General features: G+C 40.8%; 1 protein-coding gene across 1 annotated transcript in view; it reads left to right on the forward strand.

Annotated features, from left to right (window-relative positions):
* NDUFB2 (NADH:ubiquinone oxidoreductase subunit B2) overlaps positions 1 to 23,743 on the forward strand; it is a 49,834-nt gene extending 26,091 nt beyond the window's left edge. The window contains exons 2-4 of the mRNA XM_085651925.1: positions 3,864 to 4,008; positions 5,410 to 5,506; positions 23,655 to 23,743. Of these exons, the coding sequence (XP_085508051.1) occupies positions 3,864 to 4,008; positions 5,410 to 5,484 (220 nt within the window). The 3' untranslated portion in view covers positions 5,485 to 5,506; positions 23,655 to 23,743. The remainder of the gene's footprint in view (positions 1 to 3,863; positions 4,009 to 5,409; positions 5,507 to 23,654) is intronic.
* The last annotated feature ends 728 nt before the right edge of the window (positions 23,744 to 24,471 follow it).

Consider the following 24,471-nt stretch of genomic DNA (forward strand, 5'->3'; position numbering starts at 1 on the left):
GTTTGCATTTTTACTGCCAGAACACGTAAAGTACATGTTCTGCCTATGAAATATCCGGCATCCTGCCTTTGGGCTTGGTAGGCCTGCCATAGGAATGACTTGCACATGTTCGGGGAACATTTGACTTTGCCATTGGTTTAAACGGCAACGTCGGGCTAGCAGTTTGAAACTACCATCGCAGACTTGAGACTTTTTATTTTTATTTTTTTATCTTTGTCACACCGAGGGTGGCACAACCTATTTGACCAGAGCTGCAATCCCTGGTGTGACAGTCAAACTTATAGACCTTGGGTTCAATATACTTGGGATACATACAGGTAAGTTAGCTTATGCCAATTGGGTATAGCCAATGTAACATACATATTTTGAGGTCAGGGCGCTGGCACTGAGGTTTGGTTAGCAGGCTTCAGTACACTCTGTGTCTCAAAACCAGCAGCATCAGTCAAAAAACTTGAGGATGACCATACAAAGAGGCATTTCCTTACAGGAGTGTTGAGTTCCCTCTAGAAAAGATAGAGGGATTAGAAAAGTAGTCATTCTCCGAACATGCCTCCAAGCATCTAAGCAATTTGTGGAAAAAGCTGGATAATTATCCGTCTCTTAATCCAACAGATCTTTTCCCAAGAGAATCAAGGGCTCTTTTCACAAGGGAGAAGGCAACCATTGCAATCGTAATACAGAATGTCTATATTCAGACTACAAAACAGATAGGCTTTTTAAAAATGTCTGTTTGGCTAAAATATCCAGATTCTCTGAGTGGATTTCTCATTGTTGACTACCGCCTTTTCTTGGGGGTGGGGGGGGGGGGAATGAGCTGGTGAATCTATCTAGTCTTTACAGAAACCATGACGGTGAGAGTAAATTTACATGCATTCCTAGTTTTTCATTGCCGAAGCTTCATTAAAGTCCTTCAACAAGTCTCCTTCCTCCTGGTAAATGTCTGTTTTCTGACTGATTCAAGACCCTGCTAATTGCTTTAAAAAAGACAGATAGACCAACTACTGGTGCAGGCCCATTGAGTTGCTGCCTACCATACAAGTGTAGTATTACATTTGTAAGCTTGATGAGGCTGCTGCCTACCTATTCATATTTAACTTAATTTCTTATGTTTTTAAAGAGTTACTCTGATAAATCACCAATTTGATTCCATGTCAATTTCTTTTCTTTTTTAAATTAAGAGTGGCCTTCTTTTAAAGTACAAATACAAACCAATTCCTATATATGTAGCCTTTAGATAGGCACACATGCTGATAGATTCATTTCTATTGAAAAATGTGCTCTGGTGTCTTGCACTTAGCAGTGAGTAATAAATGCTCCTGCTGCTTTACCTGACTGACCATCTGCAATGCTTGAGCAGTTCCTCCACTGTTTACTGTCCATGATGTGGACACGTTGTTCTGCTTTTAGTAGAAAAGTCTCAAAAGGTTTAGCTCATTCCTGCAGTTTAATCACTGCTATTAATTGGCACACCCACCTACATCACTTTCCAACTCTCAGGCAGTGTGAGCTGCGCTAACCTGCATAACCTTTCAGCTCCCCTGTCACTCTTCACTCAAGCCTGGTCTCCTTAAACATCTGCTTCCTTGGACTTGCTACTCGTTCAAAGACTCCGGTCCCTCCACAGCCTCTAGTGTTGCAAGCATCTCTCCACACTAATAGTGACCAGTGCTCTGCACCTGAGCTTGGTTTGCAGAAAGTGGTGCTGAGGACATAGAGGAATCTTCAATGACACACACGAACAGAAGAGTGAGGGGGTCCTGCCTACAAAGACCTGTAAGCCTCAGGATGATCATGGAGTGTGTACATAACAGCTATTGGCATTCCAAATGTCAACTGTCAGGTGAGGGTGCTAATGCTGAGTACTGGCCCATGATGATCTTTGCTTACATTATGGGAATCCCTCTTAATCCTGGGGCATGTGGGGTGGGATTGGTTTTTACATACTCTGTCCATCTCATTCATGCACAATGCGTACTCTTCTGGTATTGAGGGTCCCAAACAGTACATTTACTGGTAAAAATTGACAGTTTTAAAATACACCACATATGAGAACAGGGATGTGGAATTCCTATAGCCCGACGCCCAGGCCATATTGTTTGGGTTAACGGGCAACAAGTTTTCATGTGTATTTTGTCCTTGGGACAAGTAGGCCCAACCCCCTGCAGCACAAACCCTTTGACTGCCAGTTTGCAGTACCACATTATGGAACAGAGAAGGGCACTGTCTGCAGTTAAGGTAATATTTTTGTCCATATGTTAGTGCTGTTCAAACTTGTATTTATGGTTCATTAATTGAAAGCCTTTATTATTAGGGTGAGCACTCCAAGTGAATGTTGTAAGCTCTGACTGCACTACTGACAGTGGTTTCTGTATAAAAATGTGTACACCTATTTTCAAAGTCTATATGAGGCTCTATATAATGCTCACAGAATGCTCTCCAATTTGATGCAAATATCTGCAGAAGCTTGAAAGCAAGATTGATGATTCTTTCCTATCAAAATAAAATGTTGATAAAATGAAAGGGTGGAAAAAACATTTCGCTCAACTACTGTTAAATTTCAGGTACCATTTTTATTTTCAGCATCATGTGTTGATGCATGCTAGCATTTCCCAAAAATATTCATAATGGAAAATCAGTGTAACCAGTTTCAATAAGATTATGGGAAACAAAAATAAACAAGCATTGGCAAAGCCAGTATGTCTGAAATTGGAAGTCAGCTTTTTAGTTTTGTGAATGTGTTTTGGCATAGTTTTTGTAAAACCTTATTGGTGTGTGAGCTGCCGGGCCCTCACCACTATAACAAACATTGGCAAAAGCAAACATTGTTTTGGTCTCAAAAACCTTACACTGCCACAGGTGTTACTGGCACTGAACAAAACTATTGTGTGCCGATATGCTCCTTGTGAAAGAGCAGAATGCTGTCACAGTGAAGCCAGCCGATACAGAGAGAGAGAGAAACAGAATTTTAATAAACGCAAAAGGTCATGGTCAACACCAGACCAAATTAGGGGCCCAATTCTTAAAGAAAGTCTCAAAAGTGCACCCATGGCATTTGTCCTTGCATTAAGTGCAGCTATACGGCTGTGGTGAATTCCAAAGAATTTACATAAGTAGGACAAGAAATTGGATTCCTAGAAAATATTTTTGAACTGCATTTTAGCATGAGCAAATATGCATGTGTAGATTTGCTCATGTGTAAATCTGAGTATTTGCAAGTTCACTTTCCTGCCAACCACTTTTTTCTCAACTTTGGAAGAAGGTTTACGCCTGCCATTGTCAGGAGTAAATTTCCACTATTTCTTAGTATGGGAAAAGATTAGAGAAGAGTTGTTAAAAACCCTTAAAACATGCAAGTTAGTAGGTTTGCACAGACTCAAAAGGGCATTCTAACGCTGGAACTACCTTCAGCCCCAATAGGTAGACCTGCAGAAACGTGGCAACATAAGGGGATTGCAAGTATTCAAACACTACTATGGTATGAACCCTGGCATAATCAGAGAGGTTATATCAGAGATCTTATATAATGAGATTGCTGCCATAATTTGTTGTCGCACTAAATGGCACCAAAGGGACAAGTGGATTTTATTACAGGACAAGTAGATGTATGAAGCAACCTGCCCCATGGACAAGTAGCTATTTTATTAAATTCCACACCCCTGTGAGAAGGTGGCTTGGGTCTCGAAATGAGGTAGTGGAGGGATTTTCTAATATTTCCTAATTAGGTTGTTTTGGAAGGTGGGTATTTTTGTTTGGAATTTGAGCTTTGAAGCATGTCTCATTACAAAGTTCAAGAGGTGCCCCATCAATACTCCAGGCAGAGGAGTGATTGGAGTAGAAACTGACTTCTTGCTGTTTTCTTCCAGTGCTGGGGGCGGAGTGCACATCGAGCCTCGATATCGACAGTTTCCACAGTTGACCAAGTCACAGGTTTGGAAGTCGGAGTTTCTGAGCGGATTCATGTGGTTCTGGATCCTGTGGCACTTATGGCATGATTACGAAGCAGTTTTGGTGAGATATTTAACGTCCTATGTAGTGTGGAGAAGACATTCTTTTCCATCAGTCATTGTCCTTCACTGCTTATGTATAAGGCCACCATTGCATGCGCAAAAGGGCTATTAAGCATCACGTCATGCACATGTAACATTGTCTATTGAGCCAGTCTTTTATTAAGATGAAAAGTGTAGTGTTGGTCTGTTTTTCCCAGTTGTGAAAACCTAGAATATCCCTTAGCACCAAGGATAACTAAACCAAATCCAAGCAGTTGTAAATGTGTCATCTTGAATAACTGAAGCATTAATGGCCAGTCTGCTGTAAATGGCACGTTCGACTCCCAAATACTCTGAATGAATCACACTTTTCAATGGTAATCTCTCAACCCTCAGCCATGCACCAGTTCTGGAACATCTGCCTCCTTAATGTCAGGTGACTGAGGACTAAGGTATCTCCATTGTGCCAGTCTGATATTCTTTGGTATCTAATTTTTCTATCTATAGCAGAGGTGCACTGCATTACTTTCAATAGACTCCCTGTGAGACCGCCAGAAATGCGATAATCAACTGGCCAAGTTGTTTATATAGTACATATAGTTGTATTCTCTCATCGGTCTGAAGTGATTAGTGGGAATAGAAGTATACAAAAAGTGATAGATAGAACTGCTCTGGGTCGCTTTCCAGTCCATCGTCGTTTTGCTCACCTATCCACCTCCGTTTGGACCCAGAAAATTTGTCTTGACCCTGCTCCAACGGGAACTGCCCAGCCCAAACTGCCAAGCCAGGTTCTCCCTGAGCTGGAACACAAGCACCCCATGGCCAGTTTCGCCCTTGTTATGGACACATCAGCAGGGTATAGCTTGGTTCTAGTTACACAGTGTGCATTTGATGCCCTAGGCATAACGGGTATGCCAAGGTGCGGGTCTGGGGCTCACTGTGCCACTGAACCAAGCTATACTTGGCTGAAAATCCCCAAGTAGGGCAAAAAAACAGATCCTAGCTTGCTTGTGTTTTTGGTGGGGGGGGGGCGGGGGGGAGAAAGGAGCGTGGCCATGTGCCCATGAGGAGCAGGGTCACAACTGATTTGCATATGGTGGGTCCAAACTGAGGTGGCATGGTGGGCAAAAAAATGATGGATTGGGATGCAGACTGAGCGATTGCCAGTGGCTGAGATTAGTTCGAGCATTCCATCCATCACCTTGTTGTTTTTGCACAGTGGGATAATAAGGCACCATCAACTACTCCTCGACAAGGGAATTGTAATTTGGGGTACTTTGCCTGTTTGAACCCAGTACTTTTCTTACAGCTGTCAGAAAAGCAGGATTAATCTTTCTCTCCTGGTCAAATCATAGCTTTTCTTTTGATGATCGCTAAGAGCATTGCATGACTATTTGATTTTTTTCAAAAATATTTTTTTTAGGGTCACTTCCCATATCCTGACAGTTCTAAATGGACAGATGAAGAGTTGGGAATCCCTCCAGATGATGACGAATAGACTATAAAGATCTCCTATATCTGTAAGTCCTTGCTGTTTTGATTCTTGCTAGTTTAGGTTTTCTGCTGAAGCATTTCCATCATCTTTGTCTTGACCAGATGTCCTCAATTGCGTTCCATGTCAAGTCTTAAGACTGTAGTTCTCATGCTTAGTGATGGTCTCTCATGCCATTCGAATGCCTAAAAAAACACTCCCCACCCCTCTCACGATGGAAGTTCTGTTTTTTGGTCCGAAGTGTAGAATGATGTTTTACTGTTAACGGAATCCCGAAATTTCTTGCAGACTTGTTTTAAAGGAAAAGCAGAACTTTTAATAGATTGATTCAGTACTACTGTAGCAGTTATAACGATTATCACCACGTTCTAAGTAATCCCAACATTTGATGTTCTCTCTTCCCTGTGAACTGAACCTGGTCTCACTAATCTATCTCCGAGCTTGCTGGACGCAAACGATTTTACCAATGTCCTATGCACTTTGTAGTTGGTCTGTGAGATGAATTGAACATTTGGTCTGTTTAGATTTAGCGTGGTGACCCTTGAGCTTTAATAGAGGTTGATTATTGCATTTTATATCAATAACATTGGGCAGAGGACAGGAAGTGACAAATGGCATTGTATAACATGGCCTCTCTAAAAGAGTGACTCGTTTGATATACATTATGATGCACATAACCTTTTTATCCAAATTGATTCTTCACTAAAATGAAACCCATTCGATCTTTCATGCTTTTAGTGTGAATAATCTCACACTTGTAACTAAGGATGCTGCATGTTACTCACCCTCCTTCCACTGCCCACCAGTGCCAACTGATCGCACTGCCCAATTCATTTCCCACATACTTCTCACCACTGTTGGTTCCCGACCAGTGCCAGTGATAGAGATCAGGGTGTGTATAATATTCCCACTACCACGGATAAAGTAATCTCACAGTTACACGCACATGCATACATCATACGCTAGGGCCCATTTCACTAACATACGCTCAAATACTCTACCAGCAATAAACCTGTGGAAGGGAAAACTCCTAAACACCCTGCATCTATACCGAGGTCGATAAGACCTGGTTTTTGTGACTATCCTTAAGCATAATCTATACAACATATACAGCAATAATCAAAATGTAAACCCAATAATTGACAAGAAAGAATATCCAACACCATGTTTTAAAATTATATTGCTTTATCTAAATTAGTCAAAGAAAATTAATCAGAGTAAATCATTTCTCATAGTTACCTATTCTAGCTAAATGTCAGAACGGGTCAGGACAAGTCTCTCGGTAAATGTCTCAAGACGAAGTCCCTTCAGCATCAATCCTCAGCAACGCAGATTCGGTACGCGGCAAAGGCAAAATGGCAAGTGGCAAAAAACCCTCTCTAGGCTAACATTTCTTATAGTTTCTAAACAATGGAAAGATACATTGGAAACATAGAAAAAACTGTAATGTCCGCCGGACTTGCTGAGCAGAGCGAGAAGGAAAGGATGTAACATCGCTACATTTGAGAATCTCCGCTCAGGAAAAGTACACATAATGAAGACTACGGAACAGGAACCAAGAAATAAAACATGTATCATATTAGTTCTGCTTCTCCTCTGCAATCGAGCCACAGTTCAGAGCTTCTCTCTAAGGCTCCTTTGTTTCCCAAGGCTGCCAAGGACATTTTCACTTCACTTGGAGATCTCCCAAAACTGCTGCTGTCCTCATGGAAAGTTTTCAAACAAGCAAGCAAGGACCATGGTCAGTTAGCTTCAGGACCATTTCCAGCAGGGGTCTCCCTCGTCACAGTTTTCATATTATAAATCACAGCCAGGCTCACAAGTCGGCCATCTTTTCTAGGCCATAATAGGCCTCAATAGACCATCTTGATTAAAAGAGACAAAAACAACGTTACCACAGCATAGTGATTAAACAGTGTTAACCCCACTAATACCCTTATGTGTATGCATTTATCTAGCACTTGCAACATAGAAAAGCATTAATTCGGAAAGCATTTTGTGCTAAAAAATAAACAGCACATAGCAACGTTTAAACATGAAAACACGCACGTTATTTTTTAAAACCGCACATTTATGCACACCCACGTGTAACTCTCTCTTGTTAGGACAAACGGATTGATTAATATAAACGCACTTGCACAAGACAAATAATTAATTATCAATTATTAATAAAATTAATATGACAAATAGACATGCCAGAGCTTCAAAAGCCACTGAATTTTCAAACTGAAAACTCTGCTCCAGCAATCCCCCCTTTGGTGATTTTATTACCAAATAAACCCAAAAAAAAAATTAGTGAAAATTTTGTCCCATTTTAGGAGAAATCGGAAATGTCTTTTCCCCTTTACACAACATTAGACTCCAGTCACTCTTTCATCATCCCTTTTTGTCTCTAAGTAAACACTCTCCCTCAATTCTTCTAGTTCAATTTCTTGAGGTTCTCTTTTCAACCTCTTGTTTTTCTTTTCTTTATCCAATTTCTTCCTCCCTCCCTTGTTTTTACAACACACACACACCAATCTTATTATCAATAAGGCAACAATTATACAAGTTAGGGGAAACAATATTCTACCTATTATTGCAATAAAATCCTTAACAGCTATCATTTTATTAGCTATTTTAGTCCATAAATTCTCAGCTTCAAGTGGTACTAATTCTTCATGCAAATCAGTAATATTTTTGATATAGACCTTCAGGTCTTTGCTTTCGTCTGGAATGTAAGTGCAACAATGTTGAACTTTCAGCATTCCACAGACTCCACCCTCCTTGGCCAATAGAATATCAAGGGCAAGTCGATTTTGCATAGACATGGCACGTACGGCACTTAATTCCGTATTCACCAAAAGAAACCCTCCAGCGGTATTTGTCGATAAGCGATCAACCACTGTGGACAGTTTCCGAATTCCATAAGCATTCAAAGAAATTCCCACTGCTGGAATCAAAACCCCAAAAATATCACCCACTATTTCAGACCAAGTTTCTCTCTTAAAACGCATTAGTAAATTAATATGTTCTACATCTGTTATTTTATCTATATGAAAAATCTTTGGAAAAACTAGGCCCACATAACACGTGCCATACCAATGGTCAGGCAACTTGTAATAAGCCTTATTCCCACAAACATAATATACTCCTGGAAAAATTGTATCTTCTCCACCTCTGAAACCCCAACCTGTTGCAATGAAGTATGTATCATGGCACTCACTAGTCCTGACAAAATATGTATCATATTGGGATTTCCTTCTTGTAATACAAAGTTTACCCTTCTGTGGTGCATCTAGAGCTAAAGTTGGACTAGCCCCATTCTTCAACTCTTTTCCCATCTCAATGTCCCAAATTGTCTCACTCACTTTATATTTTCCCGCTTTCTCATGCATGTTCAATCTCCTTTCTTCTACCATATCCAGGAAAGCTTTCTCCTCTCCTTTCAAACTGCAAGTTAAATTATTCTTAAAAATGTAATCTAATGTTAATCCTTTTTCTTCAATAAAAATCTCACCAAAAGTGTTAGCTTCTTTAGCTGGATTCAGCTTTGTTCATTGGCAAATGCCCAAAAATACTATCTCTGTTAGACATCTTATAATCTACTTTCCCTAACAAATAAAAAACACTACTTAAAATACTACAGGAAATACCATATGTAGCTGGTAAATGATAAGTAACACCCTCTGAAACGGATGCAGGTAATTGCATACAGACGTAGCAATCCCTTACTTCCATTGTTTTCACATATTCATATAACAGTTTTGAAAAAACATTACTAGAAAAGTTATTAATTGACCTATCTTTGTGTATGTAAGTATTACTAATTCTAATTGGAACTACTTTTTGCGAATTCTTTTCTACATTTGTCACATTCTCTGTATGCATCTCAAACTCTACTTTAAAAGTAACTAATAAAACTAAAACACCCCATAGAAGCATTAATAATCCAGTACAGCAGCAGCACATCCTACACCACCTTTTTAAGAAGGCACATCTATTTCTATTATCCTCTATGTTAGCCATTTTACTACTTTAGTTTAGCCTCTACTACTCCACTACTGTTGGAACTTCTTCAATTCTTCAGCTTTCAGTTTATCCAAATGATCTTTTCGTTCACTTAATCCAAGTGAATCCTTCCTTTATTCAGTTTGGATACTTGTCATTCTTCACTTCAATTTCTTCAACATCAAATTGTATTAGATCTCCAACATCAAAATCCTCAGTACTCGACTCTTCTCCAATGTCAGTCAAGAGTACTTTCAGAATTTCACCAGTATCTTCCTCAACCACTTCTCTCAAGATCTCTTCCGGATTATCTCGAGTCACTGTTTCTTCTTTTCCTCCTTCAGACAGTGCCACATAAGACCATTCCGGTGATCTGTACTTTTGGTTGGGTCTTCTTACTCTTTTTATTTCCACTGGTTCATTTGACTCCTTTGATTCTTCTCCTTCAGCTTTTGAACTTTGACTCGAAACTTCATTCACTTGTTCAGCTTTCGATGTATTTGCTCTTATTATTTTGTATCTCAGCCTCTTAACTCTGTTGTTAGGCCAACGATCTCCTCTTAACACCTTTTTCGGCTTTATTTCTTTATTACTTCTTTCTCCAATCCAAGTTCTCTTTCTCAGAACTCGACCCTCTGTTTGTTCATCCTCATCATCTGTTTCAAGTGCCTCTTGTTTCCGTTTTCCAGCAGCTCTCTTCTTTTCCACAGATTTTTTCACCACTGTTTGAGACTTCCCTACTCCTGTCCCTCCTCGGGTCTCCGACACGCAATCTTCTTGCTGTCTACTTGTCCCTTCACCTAGCTCATCAAGAATGTTCCCTACACCTCCTCGGGGGTCTTCCGCAATCTGTCCCTCTCTATCTTCTTCTGACCCTACTTCTTCAAGTATAATCTCAAGTGGTTCTTCAATCTCCTCCTCTTCTGATTCAGGAGTAGTCTCTGTGTGATTTCTCTTTTCTTTTTCCTTCACTGCTGTTTGAAACTTCAGGCTCTCTTACAGAATCTGATCTCTTCTCTGATACTCGCAGTGGTTCATTCGAAGCTCTTCCTACTTCTTTCCCCACTGATTCTGTATCTTCATCATCACTGGAATCTGACTCTTCAAAATACTCTTTACCAGTCCCTTCTTTTGGGTTTGGAACTCTGAGTATGACTTGCATGTACCCAGTGCTTCACTCCAGCACACTTTACTGCAGTCGTCGTAGTCAGAATAACTTGTCTCGGCCTTCCCCACCTTGGAATCAAGCAATTTCTTCTTCTGTGAACTTTTATCCTCACCCAGTCTCCTGGACTCAGATCATGGTAATCCAAAATCATGTCATCAGTTATTGTCACCAACTTATTGACAGGCACGAATGCATGGCGCATTGCACGTCCCATTATTATTTCGTGCGGACTCAAACCAGTAGTTCTATCTGGAGTAGATCTCATAGTCATCAGAACTAGAGGTAAAACATCTGGCCATTTCATGCCAGTGGCTAAGCAAATTTTTCCAATCCTATTCTTGATTGTGCCATTAATTTGCTCAACCACACCAGAAGCCTCTGGTCGGTATGCACAATGTAGCTTCTGCTGTATTTTCAATGCTTCACAAATCAAACCCATAAGCTCATTTTGAAAGTGTCCACCTCTATCAGACTCAACTGTTACTGGAAACCCGTACCTAGGAATCAACTCCCTTAACAGTAACTTTGCCACTGTTAATCCATCATTTCTTCTAGTCGGGTAAGCTTCCACCCACCTTGAAAACAAACAAACTACCACTAGAACCTACCTCAGTCTGTTTACTTGGGGCATTTCAATGAAATCAATCTGCATTCTTGTAAAAGGACCTCCTTCTCTGCCTATTGTCCCCAGACTCACCACTGTCTTTTTCCCAGTGTTAAATTGCTGACAAACTAAACACCTCTGACAGATGCTTTCTGCAATTGTCCTGAACTTTGCATTGTACCAGGTTTGCTTGAACGACCTAACCATCGCGTCCCTCCCCAAATGTCCCTGGCCATGGTACATCCTTGCCATTGACGACAAGATGGAGTTGGGCATTACTGGTCTGCCATCTCTGTAGACCCAAACATGGTCTGTTTCTCTTGGAGCACATCCTGCCTTAATCCAATCTTTTTTCTCTTCCTCTCCTGCCTCATCTTGCAACTGTTTCACTTCATCCCAGGTTTCTAAGACATTAGTAAACATCACAGAGAGTAAAGACATTTCCCCTTCTCTGTCCCTGTTGATGGACTGATTTGTTTTGGCACAGTATTGCGCAACATCGTTTGCATAACGGTTTCCGACCGTTATAAAATCCTCCCCTAGTCCATGGGCAGCACATTTTACAACTGCTAACTCCTTAGGCAGCTGTATCGCCTCAAGCAATTTACCAATCATTTCAGCATTCTTTATTGGAGTTCCACTCGATGTCAAGAAACCTCTTTGTAGCCAAAGTTGGCCAAAATCATGCACCACTCCAAATCCATACTGACTATCAGTCAATACAGTTGTCCTCAAATCTTTCCCAATTTCGCAAGCTTTTGTCAATGCCACCAATTCAGCAACTTGCGCAGATTTCACTCCTTTCAATGGTGATGCTTCCATGACCTCTGAAACTTTGCATACCGCATATGCTGCACATAGCACACCATCATCATTTCTCAGGCATGATCCATCCACAAACAACACATGATCACTCTCATTCAAAGGTAGATCCCTTATGTCTGGTCTCGGTTTTGTACAGTACTCAAGCACATCCAAACAATCATGATCATCTTCCATCTTCACACCCACATTTTCAATATCTGGCAAAAGTGTCGCTGGATTCACATTTACACATCTCTCGAGAGTCACATTTGATGCTCCCAGAATCACTTTTTCATATTTAGTCAATCGACTATGTGACATGTACTGAGTTCTGCTTCTTGTCAAAAGAATTGCCACATTGTGAGGTACGAATACCCTTACAGGATATCCCATTATGATTCCCTCACTTTGTTCCAGACTCCTGCATGTTGCAGCCACAGATTTCAGACAACCTGGTAAACCCACAGCTACAGGGTCAAGTGTCGATGAGAAGTACGCAATAGGCCTTCTCAGTAATCCATGCTTTTGAATTAACACTGAAAGTGCACATCCATTTCTCTCACTGCAGTACAGCTCAAATTCTTTTTCGTAGTCAGGCATCCCCAAAGCTGGAGCCTCACACATTTTACTCTTGAGCTCTTCAAATGCTGCCATTTGTTCTGCATCTAGATCCAATGGATCCGTCATTTCACTTTTTGTCAGTTTAATCAGTGGCTTTGCTATCCAGGAAAAATTAATTATCCACTGACGACAATAACCCACCATACCCAGGAACATTCTCACTTCTCTCTGGGTTTTTGGAGCTTTCATTTCTCTGATTATTCTGATCCTGTCATTAGTCACCTTTCTCAGACCCTTTTCAATATTGTGTCCAAGATAATGCACCTCTTTCTTGCAAAATTGTAATTTGGCTGGAGATACCTTTAACCCTCCATCTGCCAGATGATTCAGTAAAGCTATGGTATCTACTTCACAAGCTTCACGTGTCTTTGATGCCACCAGTAGGTCATCAATATACTGCACTAGCACTGAACTCTCGGGCATGATCAAACTTTCCAACGATTTCTTCAATAACTGATTGAATATCGAAGGACTCTCCGTATACCCCTGTGGGATTCGACACCATGCTAAGATACGCTGGCCAAACCTAAATGCAAAAATCGGCTGGCTATCATGATGCAATGGAATTGAAAAGAACGCATGACACAAATCAATCACTGTATACCACTCCGCATCATGTGGAATTTGATACAGGATCACTGATGGATTTGGCACAATAGGACAACATGCCACCACAATTTGATTAACTTTTCTCAAATCCTGTACGATCCTAAATTTCCCATTGGGCTTTTTTAGTCCCATTATCGGTGAATTACACGGACTACTCAGTAGTTCTCTCAGGACTCCTTGCTGAATCATTTTCTCAATTATAGGAGTTATCCCTTCAATTATTTCTGGTGTCATTTTGTATTGAGGAATGTTAGGATATGTAATTCCCTCTTTTACTGCAATTTTCACTGGATCTACATTATTCATCAATCCCACATCCTCTCCAGTAAAATCCCAAACTGTCCTTTTCACTGTGTCTCTCAGCTCTCGAGGCAAATCCTCCGGATTAAACACAGCAAATGCACCAATTAACTCACTTTCTCTATTTTCTAGAGTCACTCGGTACAAAACATCTTCATCTGGTGTCTCAAAGGCTATTCCATCCGGTGTACAAAAAATTGTGCAGTTCATTTTGCACAACAAGTCCCTACCCAATAGGTTCACTGGACTCGTGTCACAGACAATGAATCTGTGCATGTCTGAAAATTTCCCTATCTGTACTCTTACCGGTTCAGTAAGACGTGTTTTGATTTGCGTATTGGCTACACCAACTACTTGGATTGCTTCATCCGAGAGAGGAAGATTTCTAACATCTGTTGACCTGACAGTTGATCTTGTCGCACCTGTGTCTACCAAAAAAGTAACACTCTCCTCATTTATTTTCCCATCCACAAATGGTCCTGCCTGGTCTATTTCTAGAGTTGCACCAAGTATGCACTCTTCTTCCTCTCCTCGGCACCGTCAATAATCACCCTCAGACTCACTCCCTTCACTCTTTAACAAGTACTGTTGTACTTTGTTAGAACGTCTTGGTTTGTTTACCTGCTCATCATTGTAGAATCCTGATTATACTTTTGTAACCCTCTATTCTGCGGCAAGGGCGGTTTTGGCTCTTGACTCTGCTGTCTCACAACTTTCTATGGTGCTGCTGTTGATTATTTCCTTCGTTCTGCACCTGTTGATTTAAGGATTTATTCTCATTACTCACTAATGGTGGATTAGGACACTCCGATCTCCAATGCCCCAATTGGCCACAGTTGTGACAAGGAAACTTTTTCTTCGCTTCCTCAAGACTTCCTTTTCCTTTCCCTGCATGTCTAGGTCTATTCCCTGCATTATTTCCTGGATTATTTGCCTGTTCCACTAACTGTGCTTCCTGTCTCTCCGCAACTTTCACTTGTGCCCACATTGCTTTCTCTTTCAGCTTTCTTTGTTTTGCTTCAATTTCATCACTGAAGTATTTTGCATGTCTCAGAATCTCATCTACTTTCTTACTCTGCCAATCCACTGTGTGCTCACGAATTCTCTCACCAATTTCAGGTCTAAGGCCATATACAAATCTGTATACAAAATGACTCAAATGTTTGTCACCCAGGTGTTCATCTCCACTGAATTGTTTAAATGCCAGTATCAGCCTCTCGTAAAAAGCATGAACTGATTCTTTCGCTTCCTGTTGTGTTCGATCTATCTTTACCCAGTCTGTCTCTTTTGCAGGTACTTTACTCTTCAGGTATACCATCACCTGATCATACTTTCTCATTACCTCTGGATCTGGTGCCCCTGTTCTTGGGTCTCTTGGATATTCCTCAGTAGGCCAACTCACAACTATTTTACACTCAGTCCACAAGTCTGCTGGAACAATTAAATCAAACAGACTATTCAGGTCAACCCACAGCACTTTTGACAATTTCACAAACCTATCTACCTGCCTATACCACTCGACGGGCTTTTCTCTCAATCGAGGGAAATCATTCGTGAATGATAAAATATCCTGTCTGGTCCATGGAACATGTACATATCCTCCTCCAGGTATTTCTCTCATAGGATAATTATCCACTTGTTTCTCCTTTTCCCTCACTGGAAATGCTGAATAAGTTGTTCTATCTTCAGCCTCATCTCTTTTCTTGTACCACCTATCCTTCCACTTTTCTACATCACCCCATCTTCGCAATAATGCTACTATTTCCTTAATCTGTCCTGTTCTACCAGTAGCATTCAAATTTTCAATATCCTTCTCTGTAAAATCCATCCTGTAAGTTCTTTGTAAAGCTTTCACTTTATCAATGTCAACTCCCTGTTCATTTGCTATTGCTCTTAGCCTGTCATGTGTATTTCTTTCTCTCCAGGTAACACTCTTGCACATAAACATTAGTTCACCATCATGATGACTCTTCAGAATCTCTGTTGGAACTGTTCCTGTAACAAGCTCTTCTAGTTCTACACGTAACTTAGCTACATCAATTACTTGTGAATCTTTATCCTTTTTCTGTAGAACCTTCATCCAATCATTCAAATCATCAACTGTTATTTCAGCAGTTTTTCTCACTGGAACCACTCTCTTTTGCGGTTCTAAAATTGGCATCCCTGAACAACTAGCTTCACTAGCATCCAATATTTCACTACATGTGTCATGTCTTGATTGTCTCAGGTCACTTCTTTCTGCTCTTTTGCCTGAATCTCCTGAAGGACCAACTGAATTTGTCAGATTATTCCCAACATATGGAATCACCAGTCCATTCTCACCTGTCCTCTGTTTGTCAAACACAGGCATAACCGGACCTATTGTTACAGGCACCGTAACAGCTTCTAGATTCTTCGTTAACTCCCTAATCTTCTCTGTCAACTCTGTTGTAGTTCTGGCTAATTGTCTGGCATTCTCATCAAGGTAATGATCACTTCTTACCTCAGGTGTCTCATTTTCTGTCTCACTAACACACACTGTATCTCTTATCGGAGAAACAACTGGTGTACTTTTATCCGGTTCTGGTCTATATGGAGGTGGTCTCTTGTAAATCATGTCATTCAAGACCTCATCCTCATACTCATTAACTCCATATTTTCTCATTTCTGACTCAGGAACCCTTTCTGCTCCTCCTTCAACTGTTCTCATCGGATATAATCCCTCTGACATACTAACATCTCGCCACCTTTTCATTCGATCATGATGAGTCTCACGATCATGTCTCCTCCCAAACATATACCTATAATACCCTCCAGATCTCTGTTTTTCTCTCTCATGTACTTCCTCTTCCCATTCCACTAAAGCCTCGAACTGTGTAGGTCTCGGTTTCGGGTCAAGACATAACATCTTTTCCCGTAAATTTCTCAACACGGCCAGATTAAATGAACCATGTTCTGGAAATGCTAGGACACCATCTTCTTTAGTATACCTAACCCAATTCTCCAACCATATACAGGTATGAAACCCATGTCTTGCAGCCATGAAGGATGCAGGTGTTTTCGGTGGAGGTAACAACTCGCCCTCTCTTGTTTTAACATCTTTATCCTTGCTAAACCACTTTTTAATTTTACCAAAAAATGTTTTCTTCTTTTTCTCTTCTTGGTAATACATTTTAGCGTTTACCAAAAACTCTCTACTCTTTCCGTATTATAAATATACAATACGAGTTTTCAACCAATTGCAGCGCGATTCACACTAACGCACCAATCCTGGAACGTCTACGTCACTAAATAGCCCTTCCAATCCTTGCGCGGCTCACACTAACGCACCAATCCTAGCGCGAGCACTATTCTGATCTACCATCCAATCAGAGCGCGGTCTTTCTGACGTCAACAGTCGCTGACTGCAGCTTCTGCTCTGTCTCCTGTCTTCTGTCACTCGTCTACCCCTCCTTTACAAAATCTTTTCAGTAGACTTCGTGTCAAAATTTCTACAAATCTATTAGTTACAACATAAAAACATCTCCATTGTCTGCTTCGCTAACCACAGAATAGTAAAAGAGAGTCTATTTCATAAAAGACCTTTCATTGACACAGTAGCACTTCCTCTACTCTGCCCTACTAACATACATTCATTAACTGTTTCCTCTAGGACTTGTCCAAAGAGTCTTACAATCAAGTAAATGTACAAACATTCACGCACATTCATACAAGAAAATATAGTATATACGCACAGAATCCTGCTTCCCGAGAACAGACAATCTGCTCCACTACAGAATTATAACATACACCAACTAAGCAAGCTTTCTTTGCCCAGTTCTTCAAACAAGCTTAGAGAATACCTATTACTCCTCCCGCGATAAGCTTTAACGGAAATCCTTACGGATCCCTGGGACTTAAGACCAGAGTTTTCACAGGTAACCTTCACTATCATACACACTCCTTATATACCAGAAATATCTAATAGTAACATACGACGATGTCACTGATTCCGAACCCAGACAATGTGACGCGCAACTTCAATTGTCACACGTTATTCCTCAATTCCGTCTTTCCCGAGAGCAGCATATACTTCCCTCTGCCCTACTACGGAACTGCTACAGCTTCCAAGTTCCAGAAGCACTACATATAACTCAACATTACGACTCCAACATATAGTATTAGTACATATACCAACATGAACCAATAATCAATAATCAATAAAAGCAATCTTATCAGATCAAGACAATCATCAAAAACCATCAAACTCTGCTACCAGGAAATTGATAGAGATCAGGGTGTGTATAATATTCCCACTACCACGGATAAAGTAATCTCACAGTTACACGCACATGCATACATCATACGCTAGGGCCCATTTCACTAACATACGCTCAAATACTCTACCAGCAATAAACCTGTGGAAGGGAAAACTCCTAAACACCCTGCATCTATACCGAGGTCGATAAGACCTGGTTTTTGTGACTGTCCTTAAGCATAATCTATACAACATATACAGCAATAATCAAAATGTAAACCCAATAATTGACAAGAAAGAATATCCAACACCATGTTTTAAAATTATATTGCTTTATCTAAATTAGTCAAAGAAAATTAATCAGAGTAAATCATTTCTCATAGTTACCTATTCTAGCTAAATGTCAGAACGGGTCAGGACAAGTCTCTCGGTAAATGTCTCTCAAGACGAAGTCCCTTCAGCATCAATCCTCAGCAACGCAGATTCGGTACGCGGCAAAGGCAAAATGGCATGTGGCAAAAAACCCTCTCTAGGCTAACATTTCTTATAGTTTCTAAACAATGGAAAGATACATTGGAAACATAGAAAAAACTGTAATGTCCGCCGGACTTGCTGAGCAGAGCGAGAAGGAAAGGATGTAACATCGCTACATTTGAGAATCTCCGCTCAGGAAAAGTACACATAATGAAGACTACGGAACAGGAACCAAGAAATAAAACATGTATCATATTAGTTCTACTTCTCCTCGGCAATCGAGCCACAGTTCAGAGCTTCTCTCTAAGGCTCCTTTGTTTCCCAAGGCTGCCAAGGACATTTTCACTTCACTTGGAGATCTCCCAAAACTGCTGCTGTCCTCATGGAAAGTTTTCAAACAAGCAAGCAAGGACCATGGTCAGTTAGCTTCAGGACCATTTCCAGCAGGGGTCTCCCTCGTCACAGTTTTCATATTATAAATCACAGCCAGGCTCACAAGTCGGCCATCTTTTCTAGGCCATCATAGGCCTCAATAGACCATCTTAATTAAAAGAGACAAAAACAACGTTACCACAGCATAGTGATTAAACAGTGTTAACCCCACTAATACCCTTATGTGTATGCATTTATCTAGCACTTGCAACATAGAAAAGCATTAATTCGGAAAGCATTTTGTGCTAAAAAATAAACAGCACATAGCAACGTTTAAACATGAAAACACGCACGTTATTTTTTAAAACCGCACATTTATGCACACCCACGTGTAACTCTCTCTTGTTAGGACAAACGGATTGATTAATATAAACGCACTTGCACAAGACAAATAATTAATTATCAATTATTAATAAAATTAATATGACAAATAGACATGCCAGAGCTTCAAAAGCCACTGAATTTTCAAACTGAAAACTCTGCTCCAGCACCAGCTCCTCACATTACCCCTGAAGGGCCAGCTTGTTGTCTTCCTTTTGTTCTATCGCTTTTAAATATTTGGCAGTAATGTCTACAACTGAAGTAAATTCTTCACCTCAAGTGGTGGTAGTTTTATTTTATTTTGTGTTTTGATCCCCCTGATCATTATGGCCAATTTCCTTCCCAATTTCAGTTGTTCTCTGAAGAACATATTTATTTTTTTCTGAAAATAAATTATTATGGAAAATCTTAATATCCAAGTCCTCTTGGCAAAGAAACTTCTCTACCACTCTTAGAAGAAGAGAGGGTTTAGCAACCAGTCATATGGCCTACTCTCTCGGGACGCTATGAATTAAATTAGCCAGAAGACCACTCGTTCCCTGTGGCAGTGGGTGACAAGAAAACTAATTTCTTCTATACATATTTACAGTGAACCATCTGTTGGCACACTAACACAAATAGATGAACGTTGGAAATCCTATCATATGCATTCTGGTAGAGCTAAATCATAACCAGCTTAATGAGCATGTTTCAAAACTGGGAATAGAGAATCAAAAGGGAATGGAGAATGGTTTGTCGGCAACAGTGTGGTAGTTTGGTTAAGGAAACCATCTCCAAAACAAGAAGCTAACAGTGTATCTGGCATATGCCATGCACAGTTAATGCACTACATTCGAGTAAAACCAGAGCTTGCGATTTCTGTAATAGAAGTTCAGAGTACCCCTATAAAGCAGAATTTTATTTGGCTTTTGGATAGCATGAATTTGATCGTGCTATACAAAACCACATATTGGACAACCAGGTTTTAAAATCTGTACATATTGAAATAACATGCGTTGGTACAAAGGCATTCATGCGATATTCCATGCTCATCTTAAACTCTTATCCCACACACATAGCAAGTTCCCTGAATCTGTGAATAGCCATTGGGTAGTTCTTCAGACTGGTCTTAAACAATTTGTAGATGGAAGCCTGTATGCTTATTAATTTTTTAAGAAGATTTTAATTGTACATTCATGCTACAACTATAGCAGTATTTAGCCATGCAAGATCAACAGTAGTGCCCACTAACGGGAGTGTCTCCAGACGATGGTCCAGCATTCTAGATAGGAAGGGGTAGGTGTATATAAAGACTGCATCTTCGAAAATACTCAACGGTGGTATGAGTAGGAAGTTCAGGAGGAGGAAATGTAGAGAAACCAGAAGCCTATTAGGGAGAGGCAGTGAAATGGTGGAAGCATTATTCTATTCTCCTCATAAGGATTATCCTTGAGGATCGTTGACGTGGAAATGACGAGTATGTAGGGATCCAACAGTGTGGTCGCAACAATCTGAAGATTAAAGGATTTGTAATGTATCTCATGGAAAAATGAACACCATGTTGATTTGCAAAAAACTTTGCATAACGGTGGACGTAAGTTTTGTCCCATTGTCAGTTACCAACAAACCCGGACACACCTATCTCACTAATCCGTTCCAGTAATATAATGGCACTTTCTGTTATATTCTTCAATAATTCGACCATCCCCTTCCTTGAAAAAACATACCACAACCATAGCAAATCTACCACCCTCTCCCAAATGCTCCATTGGCCCTATGAAATCTAAACCCACTTTTGCCCAGGTACATCCTTCCTCACTCACTGAGCCCATTCTATTCACTCCCACCTTCAAACGTTTCTCACTCTCACTACACCGTACACACTCTTCCACCCAATCCTTTACATCACAATCCATTCCAGGCCACCAAAATGTGTCCTTCAAAACCTTGTTTCCCCTTCTCGCTTCCAACCCGCTTGAATACTTCTCACCAAATCCTTGAAAATTCCATCCTCTTTGGCAGCTGCTTCCCACTCTTCAAGAGTGATTGATTCGCACTCTCCTTCTAAAGCGTCCTCCCCACTTGCATCCACACAAACCACCTCTTTTCTCCATCCTTTGCTCATTCTCAACAACAACCTAGATAATCTGCCTGCATGTTTTTCCACCTCGCCACGTACTCTATACAGGCTTGATTCTAATTTCCAGCCAGCATTCACTTTCTCCTTTGCCTTTTACACTGACTGTTTAACTTCCACACCGTTTTCACTTGACTTCGCCCTTTGTCGAACCTTCCTTCGTATTTACCACATTAACACCTTCCTTCCGCTTAGTTTCCAACTGTTGCATTTCCTAGATGCACATATCGACTTCCTCTACTATTTTTGCAATTGCTTCCTGTAAAATTGGATTCTTCGCAGCCCACAACCTTTCTTGCTTCCTCCTAATTTTGCATCACACTATCAAGGTGGTCTCTGATCATCAACCGTGTTGCCAATTGATCCACTGATTCTTGAGCTTTCTGTGGTTGAGTATAAAAATTGTCACCGTATCACAATATTCACCTGTTCCCCCATAAGATTTCTCTAACATCCTTTTTGCTTCAATGTTAATATTTTCCATTGCCTCCCCAACAGTACCCATCCCTTCTGACAAAAACTTAAAAACAAGCTGTCCCTGCTTTCCTAATTCACTAATCAAGGCCTTTTCCTATATTCTAAATATCTTTAACCATCTATAGCCTCTAAATAATTCTCAAAACTCCCAATCCGTTCTTCCCACACTATTAAAGGTGGCCCTGCTTGAGATAAAATCATTGGAGGTGGAGCTACGGTCTGATTGCTTGCCATGGCCATCATAAACGTTTACAATATTGCACGTGTTGTATTCACTGTTTTCCCCTAGCAATATGTCTGTATTCCTAAATTACTCCTTCACTTTTATTTCTAAAACGAAGCTGTACTATGTTTGCTTTCAGTAAACCAAAGCTGCTGCTCAAATCCTCTGTATTTACTGCTCAAGTCACGTTGGTTACTGTTCTTCTTTAGTCCTGTGTTAATAACTCAAACTCCTCCTTGCCAAGCTCGAGTGCACTTACTTCTCCTTCTGAATCTCCCACAAATGCTGCCTCACAGACGTCGAAGTTCACCTCTCCCCGTAAGTGTCTGTCAGTATGCCTTCACCTCGCTGCGAATTCTAATTCAGAGTCGCTCTGCTTCTCTCCAAGGTCGCGTCGGTTGAGGAGAGCGCGCGCTCGCTGATGCTTACTTTGATGCTGGCTTGCGCACACAACTCTGCTCGCACTTGCTGTGCCGCTGCTCACGTGCTGAGACCTCACTGCTCCACCTGGTTTCGTCTCAGGCTGCAGAGCACTCTGCGATCCAAATTATTCAAACTGCACGCGCCTCCTCCTTGACTGTTGCACATGCGCTTAAAATTAAATTCACACAGAGCACATAGGAAATGGCCCACAGATCGAATAACGATATTCCCTAGTCACCGGATTCGACACCGGATTCGACACAGCAGATATAATTCAACAGTACTCATGTGCCTCTCCAGACAGAACCCTCTTACATATGTTGCCTCTGACACCCAACGGTTCCAACGGTTGTTGGAGGCAAGGCCAAATACAAAAATACGATTTCTTAAGAATGATAATCCCCGGTCACCAACACTTCCTCGCTCCGAGTCGTGGTCAACATGTCCATATAAACGTGAACAAGTATTGTCATGGTGAATCCGACCTCACTGTGGTTGCAGGATAGCCGAACAGGCGCTTGTCGCCAAATTGTGGTATATCAGTATAGTCGCATTTTCTTTCTTAAATGCTTCATTTCCTCACAGCCACAATCGTGAGACTCCCTCGCCTGCTCATGTCCAACTGTCGCTCACAGCCCCCCAGAATCTCACAACCCCAAGATTCCATGAAACACTAAGGCAACACTCTTGAGCATGACGGCCTGCTGTCAAGTCATTACAACAAAAAGTAATACTTCGCAAGTGGACTTTGGCGTTCAGGGCCTGGGGATGGAGATGTCTTTTAATTAAATGTTGAGAGATTATTTTTGGCTGTCCCTTTCTACTGCACTTGCAGTGACGGTCACAATGACGCCTAAGTGACTCCTTTCTGTAACAGGATTAGTTTCCGTTTTTTGTAGGAGAACCTTTTGCTGCTTTTTTGTACTTTTAAAAACGTTGTGGTAGTAGTGGTTGTCAAATAAATCGTCTTCTAACTTGGCTGACAGTAAATGGTGCTTCACATAGGCATGTTCTTCCTTGAATTTTGCTTACAATTTATGTTTTTGGGATTTCAAACATGCATGGAGATGTTGTAGCTTTTATGAATCTTCTTGAGCAAACCCATAATGGAGAGCTAGGAGTCCAGGTGAGTAACGTTTCCTTCAGTGAATTTCTGTACGGCCGCTTTTAAACACCGCGACCATGGTAATTCATCATTCATGGCGCTTGGTGTTGGAAAGCAAAGTAACAAATCAAATGTTCTCTCCTTTTGCCTTCGTACAGGATTTGGTGTCCCCCCACTAGTTTGAACCCTGACCCTGGTGTTCTGTTCACCAACTACAAACGTTTTCAGTAATGTCAACTATCATGTGCTGCTTCCATACAATTAGCTGATTGTTTCTCTGCTTTCACTTGCAGGTGCCGAAATGGAGGTTTTTTGAGAAAGATGGATGGTCTGTCACCTACTGTAACTTTCTATTGTAAATAAAATTAAACCCAAAAACCTACCTTTTCAGTCTACATTGCTAGAATTAGAAAATGATTGTTGTGAGGTTAACTAGTGAAACCTAAGCTGCCTCAGTGGGGAGGTTAAAGGTTCATGGCCTCAGTATTGCATTGACACTTGGGTGTATTTGTAGTTTGTAAAATATTAAAATTGTTCTTAAATAACTTTGTCATTTGATGGCATCCGCAAGCAAAGCTGATAGCGCGGCGCAGGAAGTTTTCTCTGCTGTTGACATTAAACACAACTTCATGTCTTACACACACAGAAGCTAAACACAACTTCACCCTACTGGTTTCCATCATGGAATTCAGTGGCCTAAGTGTAAAGCCTTCACGAACAGTGGTGGGACCGGAGCTGTGGTGATTGTCTGTTCTATCTGGTTCTGAAATAATGTGCAAAACTCCGCCTGGAGTTCCTAAACAACATTTCCCAGAAGTATGATGTATGACAGTCACAATGAGAGACCCAGTGGAAATGGTCAAATGTTTTAGCAGATTTGTAGAAGGATGGCCAGTGAGTCACTTCATGAATGTTATTTCGGATCTTAGCTACTCTAGTGACTAATGAATTCCATGTGATCTGTTTGTAGGCCAACCCTTCTTGTGGAAGGATAGAGGGGGTTAGAAAGAAATGTAAGTACCGCAATACGGCAAAGCATGCGAAGATGATTCAATGTTGCAAGGCAGTCCTAGGAGCTGCCATCTACCTAGAATGGGGTCTAAAAGAGAA

The sequence above is a fragment of the Triturus cristatus genome, chromosome 4_1 (assembly GCF_964204655.1).
Source record: "Triturus cristatus chromosome 4_1, aTriCri1.1, whole genome shotgun sequence".
In the NCBI taxonomy this organism is placed as follows: Eukaryota; Metazoa; Chordata; class Amphibia; order Caudata; family Salamandridae; genus Triturus; species Triturus cristatus.